Consider the following 12,217-nt stretch of genomic DNA (forward strand, 5'->3'; position numbering starts at 1 on the left):
GCACACTGGGAGACCCCACGGCAACCCAATCCCTTCTGCTTTAATTAAAACCCTCCTGGAAACGAGGGAAGTCTCGGAAAATGAGGCAGAACCAACGAGGTGTTGGGAGGAGCCGGCACACGGCATGCGAGGGTCAGGGTTGAATGCCCTCAGGGAGCAGCACCAGGCAGAGCAGTGCGGGTCCCGAAGCAGCGATGCTCTCCGGAGCCTTTTTGTCCCCTCTGCGTCGCCTTTGGGACGTGATCGCCCTCGTGTGGCATCTGCCACATCTCTGCTCTGCATGAACGGAACCTTTCCCTGAAAGGCTGAGCTCCTGCTCCGAGCGTTTGGGGGATGCTCATGCGGGGGATGCTCATCAGTAGGATGCTCATTCAGTAGGGGGAAGGGGTTGCTCACTTGGGGGATGCTCATTTGGGGAGGGAGCTTTGTATCCCCACCGCCCTGGAGCTTGCAGTGCTGCAGGACCGCATCCACCTGCCTTCGTGTTCAGCTCAGCATGCAGGTGCGCTGCTTCGCTCGCAGCATTTCTGCCCTGGGGAGGCTGCACGGGTTGGTGCCCGCATCCGCGCTTTGCTGCAAGCAGAGCTGCTCTCATTTCCTCCCAGCATCGCTCTGAGTGAGACAGAGCGTGGAGTAGCGATGAACACGAGCAGGGCCAGCCTGCAACCCAGCATCCTTCGGGGCACTGAGCTCCATGCGGGGAGCTCCATAGCAATCCTCCCGACGCATTCAGCACCATCTGGGCTGCTGGAGCTGTTGGCACCGAGCTCCCATCGGTGTCACCCGCATGGTCCCCTGCGGTGGGGGGGGGGGGGGGAGGGATGCAGGCACTGTGCCGGGCTTCCTGCTTCGCCCTACATGGGCTGCACGCAGCGCAGGGCAGGAAGTGACAGCGGCTCTGCCCGCGAGCATGCAGTGCTTGAGAGCTCGGGGCATGGCGGCACGGTGCTGGGGGCCGTGGGAGCAGGGTGCCCACCTCCCTGCATGCAGAACCCCCACAGCTGGGTGGGCTCCTGCAGTCACAGAATTGAACTGGAAGGGAATCACTCCCCTCCCCCTTCCCCCTCCCGCCCAAAACACACAGAGAGACACCCGTAGCACATCAGGCGCTCAAAGCCACCCAGCCTGACCGTGGTGTCTACAGGTACGGGGCGCCACCGCCTCTCTGGGCATCCCGTGCCAAGCTCTTCGGTGTACAAAACTCCTCGCACCCAACCCAAATCTCCCCTCCCGCACTCCGAACCCATCTCCCCATCCCGCACCTCCCCGCACCCCTAAAGCCGCCTCTCTCCCTTCTGCCCACCAGGGGGCGTTGCGGAGCCGCACGGCGCAGGCGCGCTGTTCGGGGCGCTCCGATTCCGGCCGCCGCTTCCTTCCAGCAGGCCCCGGCCGCGCCGGCCCGCGCTCCCCGCTCCCCGCTCCCTCCTCCCCCTTCCCCCGCACCGCCCGGTCCCGCTCTCTCCCCGCATCCCGGGCCGCGGCCGCTCCGTTCCCTTTTCCCCCCGTCCCGACGCGGCTCCTCCGGCTGCGAGCGGCCGCGGCCGCCTCTTCCTCGGGGCTGGGAGCCGCCGGGCTGCCGCTCGCCTTCCTCCGCCCCTTCCGTCCCCCCCCTCCGCCTTCCCTCCCCCCCACCCCCCCACCTCGAGCACGGAGGCCCCCGGCGGCGCCGCATGGAGTACCCGGCGGCGGGCTGAGCCCTGCCTGCCCGCGGCCCCTCGGGGAGGTGAGTACCGGGAAACCGGGGCGGGGGGGGGGGGGGAAAAGCTGCGGGACACCGCTGTCAGCCGGCCCGAAAAAGCTGCGGGGGGACGGAGGGGTCGGGCAGCGCTTCCTCGAGGGGGTGGAAGAGCGCTGAGCTCGGCCGGACGGGTCTGCGCCGGTAGTGGTAACGGAGGGGATGCTTTGTTCCCTTTGGGGCTGTGGTCCTTGGACCCGTAGTGGAGAGAGCGTCCCAAAGGGCCTCCGGTGGAGATTTGCCCACTGGGGGTGGAGATCTTTCCGTTGGGGATGGAGATCTGCCCGTTGGGGATGGAGATCTGGCCACGGGGGATTGAGATCTGGCCATTGGAGATGGAGATCTGTCCATTGGGGATGGAGATCTGCCCACTGGGGAGGCAGGGGTTGGAGGTGCATCCACTGGAAACGGAGATGTGCCCATTGGGAACAGGAGGTGTGTCCGTTGGGGATGGGAGATCTGTCCGTTGGGGATGGGAGGTGTGTCTGTTTGGGGAGAGGAGGTGCATCCATTGGGGACAGGAGGTGCATCCACTGGGGATGGAGATCTGTCCACTGGGGACGGTAGGTGCATCCACTGGGAATGGGAGATGCATCCACTGGGGACAGAAGTCTGTTGGGGATGGAGTTGGAAGATGGGGCCCCCAGCAGAGGTCAACGGCAGTGATGCATCACAAGCAGGATGTCAACCCATGGTTCTCCTCCCACATTCACCCATTACTTTCGGGGCGCACAGAGCCCACGTGCTGCTCCCCAGGAAGGCAATGACACCCTTCAGGGCACGGGAAGCAGACCCAAAGGATGTGGCCTTGGGACATGGTGTGGTGGCCGTGGGTTGGCGGTCACAGTCGTGGAGGTCCATTCCAACCCTAGCAGTTCAGTGATTCTGGAGGTGTCGTCGGGCACTGCGGCCAATCGGTGAACAACCACATCTAGCGAAACCGCCCAGGTTTTGGAGAAAAGGCCCAGGAAGACTCTGCCACAGCGAGGAGGTTGGAAGCAGCGTCTCAGGGCCTCCACCTGCCCCTGAGTATCCCCCAGGCGCTGTCTGTGGTTTGACAGCATCATCTCTCTTTTAAAAACGCCATCAAAAAGGAACACCACCCCCCTTTCCTCTCTGGGGGCCGTTGGCTGGTGCCCGACACGCGCAGTTGGAGGCACTGAGCCGGAGAGGAGCGGCAGAACCATCTCAGAGCACTGATGAGATAAAGGAGGAACGTTTTTCTTTCGATTATGGTAATCGTAGGTGTTGCTTGTAATGACAGCTGATAAGATCTTTTGGAGAGCAGCGGGGATGTTGTCTGTTTGGGGGTTGTTACGTGTCTTTTGTTTCTGAAGTTTGGAGGAGCTTGAGTGGAGCGCGAGGACGGCGTTGTGCTGGAGCACACTGGAGCCCTTCCTGCAGGTTCTGAACGTCCCCTGGTCCCTTTTTCTCTCCAGCAGAGCAGCGTGGGGATGGAGCAGCTCTGCTGGGAGCTGTGGGAATGGCTGCTGTGCTGGGATGCGCTCCGCATCCCTCTGCTGCCGGCAGAGCCCTGATGCTCAGCGCTGATCCATCAGCCCAAGGATGAGGTCAGTTCCCTGGGGACATCCAGCAGGCATGGAGCCTTCTTCATCCGCTTCTGAGGAGAGGAGGAAGTGCTGGTGTCGGACAAAAGGAGAGGTCCTCTCACCTTGTTCCACTTCCCAATGGGTTACCGGGGTGCTGCCAGTGCCTGCTTCCCACTTTAGGGTCGTGCTCCGGTCTGTTGTTCCCCAATGGGGTGAGCTGTGCCAAGAACGTGCAGGTGGAGCCCAATCTCAGCCCCGAGCTCCTTCCTGCCGCCCTCGCCCTCCAAGCACACAGGAGCTGCTGGGAGCCGCTGACCACGCACTGCGGGGACCTTCCTGAGAGCAGCAGGGCGGTGAGAAAGGCAGAAATGGGAAATCCCTCCTGCAGATGTGAGCGGCGTGGGACTCCATGCAAAGTGCCACGCAGCCGTGCTCGTCCCCATGGCAGTTCAAAGGGGCTGAGGGTCTGCATTCAGCCCATACTTGTGAGCTTGCACTCTGCAGAAGGGCACCAAAACTGCACCTGAGGGCGGTGGAACACCCCGTTCCAGCAAATAACACCCTAAATTGTGGTGTGGAGGGACAGAAGAGTGCCTTCCTTCAAGCAGACTTCATTAAGATGGCTGTGTGGACCCGGCCAATGGGTTATTTTGGAGGGCTGTGTTTTGCTTTGGACCATTTCCTGCAGCAGCTCGCTTTGAGGCTTCAGCAAAGTTTCACTTGAAGACAGAGATTGAGCTCTAAGATGAACGCTACACGCAGGCAGGGACGCTGCATTCCCACGGGTGCTCTCTCACAGTACACAGGGATGCCAATGGAGAGCATCCCCAGCGCTGGGACGAACGGGACGGGGCAGAACCGGGTTTGGTGCTGCGAGCAGCAGGATGAGGAACAGTCCCATGTGGGGCTTTTCGGGGGGGGGGTGCCGAGGAAGTGACGCAGCCCCACAGCTCGCTCTCAGGAGGATTCTCTGTGGGGACGTCCCCAGCACCGCTCATGTGGCCGGGAGGAAAAACCTCAACCGTGCACAGGGCCGAGTGCTGTGCCGATGGGCGCGCTCCCTTCCCACGGTGGGAACAGCTCTGAGCATCTCTCCGGACCCTAAACAAAATGGGAGCGAGGTGTTGGCAGCTCTCAGCGCCCAGATCTCTTCCTCTCCGCCGCTCTGCCCTCTTATCTTCTTCCTCCTCCCAGCCTTGCCCCTTTGCTTTCGGTTCCTCCTGCCCAAAATACTTCTGGCTGCTGACGGCTGTCCGTCGGGCCGGCAGTAACTCTAAAGCGCCCGCGTCGTTCTGGCATCACCCCCAGTGGGGCTCGGGGACGCTCGTGGCCGCTGCGACCGTGGGGAGAGGCCCCATGGTTCGGCCCAAGAAAGCCTCATTTGATGGCGGGGCTGCTGACTTCAGCCAGCAGCCGGCGCGGATAAAGGCGGGTTTGTTCCCCTCCTACGCGCAGAGCAGGATGCGACCCGCGGGGACAGGGCTGCACCCACGCCCGGAGCGCCTCGTCCCGAGGGAAATGGGCTATTTTTCTTCTCGTTCCCTTTGCAAAAGCTTGCTGCAGCGGCGCCGTTCCCAGCAGCTGGCGTGGGGATGTTTTCTTGTTTCTCGCGGAGCTTTTTTCTCTTCCCGCTTCTGCTCCATCCCGGCCTCTCCTGCTGGGTGTGACGTCTGGGGATGGCTTTTGGTGCTTCCTTAGCAAATGAAAGTCGTGCCGGCCAAAAACCCCGCTGCAAACAGCATTCCCAGCCCAGCCCTGCACGCACGCACGGAGATGCGGTGCCTCTCACAGCGGTGCCACCGTTCTCAGCTGTCCTTTTACCCCCTGCCCAGGTCTCATGGTACCAAGTGACGCGTCCCTCCCGTGAGATTTGCTCCCCCGAAGCCCCTGAGAAGATGTCAGGGATGCAGGTGAGGTGCCGTGAGCCCTGCGCTCCCCTGCTGCTCGGTGTCGGGGCGGGTGGGAGATGCTCTGAGCCACCTCTCACATCCTCCCCCCTTCTCCTTTTGCCCCCCCCAGGCCGTTTGGCCATCCGGTACAGAATGTATCGCCAAGTACAACTTCCACGGTACCGCCGAGCAGGACCTGCCGTTCAGCAAGGGAGACGTCCTCACCATCGTTGCTGTCACCAAGGTAATGGCCATCGGGTCCCGGGGCGGTGGGTCCCACCCTCCCAACCCCTTTGGGGTTCCCCGAGCCTCCCCCTTGTTTTCTCCTGCATCCCACGGGCAGGGAGCGTCGCTCTGCCGTCCCCACAGGCCGGCAATCAGGCCAGGCGTTGGGTTAATTAATTCACGGCCTCGTTAGTTAAAGTTCCTCTGAAATGGAAGCGTCCCAGGCGGCGCAGTGGAGGGGGATGGAGAGAGGCTTGCAGTCTGGCTCCTGACGAGACATCTGTGGGCTCGCTGTGACACCTCTGCTGTCCCCACAGGACCCCAACTGGTACAAGGCGAAGAACAAGGTGGGCCGGGAGGGCATCATCCCCGCTAACTACGTGCAGAAACGGGAAGGAGTGAAGGCTGGCATCAAGCTCAGCCTCATGCCGTGAGTCCCCATCACCCCCAAACGTGGCCCCCCCGGCCCCGTGGGATCCGTCCCGGCGCACTGACTGCCTCTCCCACCCTGCTGCAGGTGGTTCCATGGGAAGATCACACGGGAGCAGGCAGAGCGGCTGCTGTACCCACCTGAAACGGGGCTGTTCCTGGTGCGGGAGAGCACCAACTACCCTGGGGACTACACCCTGTGTGTGAGCTGTGAGGGCAAGGTGGAGCACTACCGCATCATTTACTCCTCCAGCAAGCTCAGCATCGACGAGGAGGTCTACTTTGAGAACCTGATGCAGCTTGTGGAGGTGGGGTCCCGGGGAGCAGGAACCCTCCTTGTCCCTGGAGGTGCCCAAGGCTGTGGATGGGGCCCTGGCAGGGCAGCGTGAGCTAGTGGGGGCAGCCAGCCCATAGCAGGGGGCTTTAAGGTCCTTTCCAACCCAACCATTCTGTGGTTGCACGTGTGGTTGATGCGGGACTCGCTGCATGCCCTGACCCGTGGTGAGGAGGGGCCATAAGTTTGAGGATTGCATGGGTTGGAGTTGGGTTGCTCTGGACCGTGGGAGGTGATGGAATCTTCTTTGCATCCCTGTGGGCTGGGTCGGAAGCTGCTGGGCCCAGAGCCCTGGGACAAAAGGGGTGAGATGGAAACAAGGATAGGGTGGGCAAAGGCACCGAAGCCCTGAGCCCGTACTGGTCTCATCTGTGGCCTCGTGCTGCCACCTGGTGGGGTCTCAGGGCCTGGCATCGCCCTGGCAGGGACCCCCACCGAGTCCCCACGCTGTCATCCGTGGCTGTGGGTGACCTCCCGGCCTCTCACCCCCGTCTCCCCTCCAGCATTACACCACGGATGCTGACGGGCTCTGCACGCGCCTCATCAAGCCCAAGGTGATGGAGGGGACGGTGGCAGCTCAGGACGAGTTCTCCCGCAGTGAGTGGCCGTGCCCCCTCCCCAGCTCTTGTCCCCATCCCTGGCACTCCCTCACCCTCATCCTTCCCACTCAGGTGGCTGGGCCCTCAACATGAAGGACCTCAAGCTGCTGCAGATCATTGGCAAAGGGGAATTTGGAGGTGAGCAGCGCTTTGGCCTCACTTACCCAATGCCATAGGGTCTCCTGTGCTGGGGAAAAGCACGTCCCTGTGCATCCCAATAAGGGGTTGATGCTGGGAGGGATGTTGGGAGGCTGTGGCTCATTCCTGTGCCCACCCATCCTTCCTACAGACGTGATGCTGGGTGATTACCGGGGGAACAAAGTCGCCGTCAAGTGCATTAAAAACGACGCCACAGCGCAGGCTTTCCTGGCAGAAGCGTCTGTGATGACGTGAGTATGGCTGGGGGGGGGGGGACAACACACACAAGAGATGGCAGTGGGAAGGGGGTGTGTGGATGGAGGTGGTCTCCGTGCCCTCCTGCTCCCTGCCCTGAGCCTTCCTCTGCTGTGCAGGCAGCTCCGACACAGCAACCTGGTGCAGCTGCTGGGGGTGATCGTGGAGGAGAAGAGCGGCCTCTACATTGTCACTGAGTATATGGCCAAGGTGAGAGCTGACCACAGGGTCCTCCCACACAACCACAACCCTCTTTCTCCACCTCCTTCTCCCCATCGCTCTGCCACCCAACCTCTTGTTCCCCTGGGCCGTGACCCCAGTGGGATGCTACCATCTCCCCATCCCACGCCCTGGGCCTTGTGGGGCTGGCAGTGGGACACTGCTCCCAGCAAGGTGCTGGCACTGATGGCACCATCTCTCTCTGTCCCTCCAGGGCAGCCTAGTAGATTACCTGCGGTCGCGCGGGAGGTCGGTCCTAGGTGCAGACTGCCTGCTCAAGTTTTCCTTGTAAGTATGGTGGGGCGGGGGGATCTGAGCATCCTGATGGATATCCCTTTCCTGGGATTATATTCCCTGCAGGGGAGTGGGACCTTTAAAAATCCCTTCCAACTGAAATGATTCCACGAGTCCGTGACGCAGGGATGGTCCTGCTTGCTCTGCCCGTCTCACCCCATGCCCTGGGGCTTGAGAAACGGGAATAGGAGAGGAGGGATGGGGGAGATGCTGTCCCCAGAGATGGTTGAGGTTGGAAGGGATGTGTCGTCCAAGCCTCCTGCTTCAAGCAGGGCCACTGAGAGCTCGCTGCCCTGATGTCCCCAACCACAGGGCTGACGTGCACCCGTGGCTTTTTGTAGCCACAGTTCCGGTAACCAAATTCCTAACGCCTCTCTGTCGCCCGCCAGAGATGTCTGTGAAGCCATGGAGTACCTGGAAGCCAACAACTTCGTCCATCGGGACCTGGCGGCGAGGAACGTGTTGGTCTCAGAGGACAACATTGCCAAGGTCAGCGATTTTGGGCTGACAAAGGAAGCGTCGTCCACTCAGGACACGGGGAAGCTGCCTGTGAAGTGGACAGCACCCGAAGCACTTAGAGAAAAGGTGGGAGGAGAGCCGTGAGAGCAGGGGAAGATCTCGAGATGTCCCGCTTTGTGCTCAGAGCCCCACTCAAAACGGCCCTTCCTCCCTGCACGCAGAAATTCTCCACCAAATCGGACGTGTGGAGCTTCGGGATCCTCCTGTGGGAAATCTATTCCTTCGGGCGAGTGCCTTATCCGAGAATCGTAAGTGAGAGCTCATGAAGGGGGAGAGGGGGAGGGCTGGGGGCAGCCCTTGGGTATTTGGGGGGGTTGGGAGCAGCCCCCTGAGCCCTGTCCCCTCAGCCCCTGAAGGACGTGGTGCCCCGGGTGGAGAAGGGCTACAAGATGGACGCACCCGACGGCTGCCCAGCCATCGTCTACGAGGTGATGAAGAAGTGCTGGACGCTGGACCCAGGGCACCGGCCGTCCTTCCACCAGCTCCGTGAACAGCTAGTGCATATCAAAGAGAAGGAGCTCTACCTGTGAGAGGGCTCTGGGGGGCACCTCCAACCCCAGGGCAGGAGCAGGGGGGCTCTCCCAGCCCACACAGCACAGAGGGCCACCCATGGGAGCGACCGGACGGAGCCCAACCACCGGGCAGCCCCTCCTGGTCGCTTCCAACCTTCCAAATCGGTCTTCGTTGGGTTTTGTTTTGTTTGTTTTGTTTTGTCCCAGGCTTTTTTTTTTATTATTATTATTATTTTTTTTTCCCCCCCCTTTGATTTTGGGGTGTTTTTCGTTCGGGTTCCTTTTTTTTTTTGTTGTTTTTTTTTGAGGGGGGGAGGGGAGCCGTTGCTTTATTATTATTTTGTTGTTGTTGTCATTATGTTGTGGTTTTTTGTTTTTTTTTTTTATTATTATTATTATTTCAAGCAGGGGCCCAGCCGAGCGCTGGCCGTTTTACTAAAGTACGAATCTTATTTTTTAATGTAATTAAAAGACAGAAAATTAAAAAAAAAAAAAAAAAAGAAGAAGAAGAAAAAGAAGAAGAAGAAAGAAGGTTAATAAAAGAAGAATAATAATAAATAAGCCAATGAAATGGACACACAAAAAGGAAACCCCAACGACAGAAGTGATGGTTCCAGAGGAGACGCTGCATTGCTGGGAGCGCAGCAGCGTCCCCCGAGGGCGCTTTTTTTGGGTTGTTTTGCTTTAAACTTGTTGCAATGTTTGCATGCTGTCTCCAGAGGCCTTTTTTTCCAGTCCTGTCCAGTGCTTTATTCTCATGTAATGCTACCGACTGTGAGATTAAAACTGTAATAAAACCATTCCATACGGATGCGGCACATCCCGCCTGCCAGAGCCCTCTGTCACTCGTCCCCTGCACCCACCCCATAGAGGATAAGGACCCCCTGGCACAGTTCCCCTTCTTCTGGGCATGGTGGGGTGGTTCCAGCCTGAGAACTGACGAGCTCATCACAATGATGCCCTCACGCTGGGTGTAGCAATGGAATCCAGGTGCGTGGAAGGGGTGGCACAGCGCTGTGATGGGGTCTGATGCTGTAGGGTTTCATTTCTCCCGGACTAACCCTGTCTGTTTCTCTCCTCCCCCTACCCCCCCAACTTCTTCACATCGCCTATAAGCAGCTTTACTTCTCGGGCTTATGAAGATTAAAGTCATTTTCAGGCAAAGCCAGCAAGAACGTGGCTTTTGAAATGGAGAGAAAGGCTGAGCAGCCTCATGCGGTGGGCTGAAACCAGAGGTAGGAGGATATGAGTGCTATCCCTGTCCCCTTGGGCCACCAATCGGCCCCAGCACCAGGACGACCCCCCACCTGCAAGCACTGTCCTCCCTCTCTCTGCTCTTTGCCTCCACCCGCTGCTCAAGGCTCTTTGGTTCCCTTCACAACAGCGGTCCGCAGAAAGGTGCTGGGTGGGATCCATCAGCTTGGGTGCAGGGGTTTGGATTGGAGATCTCAGTGGGAAGCAGGGCTGCGAGCTGCCGATCTCTGCCCCGTTGCACTGCTGGCGGCGATCCCAGCTTGGCTCAGCATCCCCCCATCTGGCTGGGGTGCCTGCTGCAGGCAGCAGGGCAGGGTGAGCCCCTGGGACCCGCGCTGACGTTTGCAGAGGCTGCAGGAGGCACGGGACGCCTCTGGCCTCGCACACCCTTTGCTTTCCCTTCCCTGAGGTTGGCCTTGCAGGGTCACCAACCCGCAGCCAAGGTCACCTTGGTCACACCATCCCTCCCAGCTGCTGATGCTCTCTTCCCGCTGCGCACCTCTCTCCCTTGGAGCTCTCCAGGAAAGGAGAACCCTGGTCAGACCCCCCCTGGGATGTCTCCCACACGCGCTCCCCATGCCGTGTGCCTTTGCTGGGGGCATGCACCGACAGCCAAGCAGCACATGGTCTCCCCATGTGCCTGTTTACACGGCTCCGTGTGTCTGTCCCTGTGTATTTGTGTCACTGCTCGGGTGCCACCGCGGCCCCCCCTCGCCTCCCTCACCCCCAGCTGTGGTGATTCCCACGCCTGTACGGCTACACCTAGAGCAGGAGGTGCATTGCTTTGCCATTCAGTGCCACCGATGTCACGATATTCAGGTGTTATATACGGGGTGCTGTCTGATGGATGACCTCAACCCTCCCTATCCACCTCACTTACCAGTGGAGGGCACAGTGGGGCTGGTGTGGGTCTTAGAGGGGGGGGTTGGCTATGGCCACGGGACCCAGCATAGCTCGAAGCCCAGTGGGGCTGGTGTGGGTCTTAGAGGGGAGGGTTGGCTATGGCCACGGGACCCAGCGTAGCTCGAAGCCCAAAGCCCAGTGCTGAGATCTCCAAGGGTCCCTCGTGCTTTGCCACCCAAATCATAGAATCACAGAGTGGCCTGAGTTGAAAAGGACCACAACACTCATCCAGTTCCAACCCCCTGCTACGTGCAGGTCACCAACCAGCAGCCCAGGCTGCCCAGAGCCACATCCAGCCTGGCCTCGAATGCCTGCAGGGATGGGGCATCCACAGCCTCCTTGGCAAAGCTTGCCGATATCCCTATCCTTGCCCCTATGGGTGTCCCTCAGCCCCTGCTGATGCTCCTGGCCTTATCCTCACCAGTCCCTCTCAGTGTTCCCGGCCCTGATGGCTGAGCTCCAAAGCCCTGTGCTGCTGTGACTGTGCCCGTCACACCAAGTGACAGCCGGCGGGGAAGTGTCAGTGTGACTTCACCCGGCAGAGCCTGCCTGCTTTATTTAGCAGCGCCGCCTCGTTCCTCCCCCGGTGTGTCTCCAGCACACACACATCCTTCCAGGACCTACTCATGGCTGCACCTGATGAGCTCCAAGGCCTTTTCTAGCCTTGCTGATCCCGTGCTTGCGCTTGGGTCTTCAATATTTTCAGCCCTTTGCCATCCACTGCAAGGCTTACCTGGTGTCATCTGGGTGGTGCTGTAGCTCCAGGTGCCACCTGGATTCAGCTCATCCCTGGGAGGGCTGCAGCAGGTAATGGGGTGGTGCAGGATTTGGGTACAGCGTGGGGTTGCACTTGGCCTTGGATTTGGAAGAGCGACGTCGTAGAAACATCACCTCGTGTCTGAGCACCTGGCTAGACAGCTAGCAAGGTAACAGCAGAGAGAAACATGGTGAAAGGGAGAGAAAGCTCCACGAAATCTACATTGCTTCAAGAGCGGGCCACTGCACGCGACCCTGGCAAACCCTGCTCCCATCCGGAGAGCTTGCAGGTGAGGAGCTGGGGTCAGTTCTCCACTTACCTGGAAAGAAGAGCCGGGCTGACGTGTGTCTGCTGTGAGCAGATCTCATGGCAGAGGTATTCAAACCAGGTGCCAACGCCGAGGAGCGATCCTCTTAGATCCCACTGGCTGCTGCCTCGGGAGGACGTCTCGTCTCCCTCCTTTCTAATCCACGGAGATGTGTGATATAGCATAAGCTAATATAATAGGTCATGCGAGGATTTACATCTCATTACAGCAGGTTGGAGTCCTGAGAGGAAGGATGAGTCATTCCAACTGGAATACATTGCGGGGAGAAGCGGCGGTG

At 59.8% G+C, this 12,217-nt stretch overlaps 1 protein-coding gene across 1 annotated transcript; it reads left to right on the forward strand.

The window, feature by feature from the left end:
* The first annotated feature begins 5,165 nt into the window (after window positions 1-5,165).
* CSK (C-terminal Src kinase) lies at window positions 5,166-8,803 on the forward strand. Its single transcript, XM_079540785.1, has 12 exons — window positions 5,166-5,195; window positions 5,305-5,418; window positions 5,717-5,829; window positions 5,917-6,136; window positions 6,666-6,759; window positions 6,834-6,899; window positions 7,051-7,150; window positions 7,274-7,364; window positions 7,588-7,661; window positions 8,057-8,252; window positions 8,348-8,434; window positions 8,534-8,803. The coding sequence occupies exons 1-12, from the start codon at window positions 5,181-5,183 to the stop codon at window positions 8,714-8,716; spliced, it is 1,353 nt and encodes a 450-aa protein (XP_079396911.1). The 5' UTR covers window positions 5,166-5,180; the 3' UTR covers window positions 8,717-8,803.
* Window positions 8,804-12,217: the final 3,414 nt, after the last annotated feature.

The sequence above is a fragment of the Tetrao urogallus genome, assembly GCF_951394365.1.
Source record: "Tetrao urogallus genome assembly, chromosome: 11".
In the NCBI taxonomy this organism is placed as follows: domain Eukaryota; kingdom Metazoa; phylum Chordata; class Aves; order Galliformes; family Phasianidae; genus Tetrao; species Tetrao urogallus.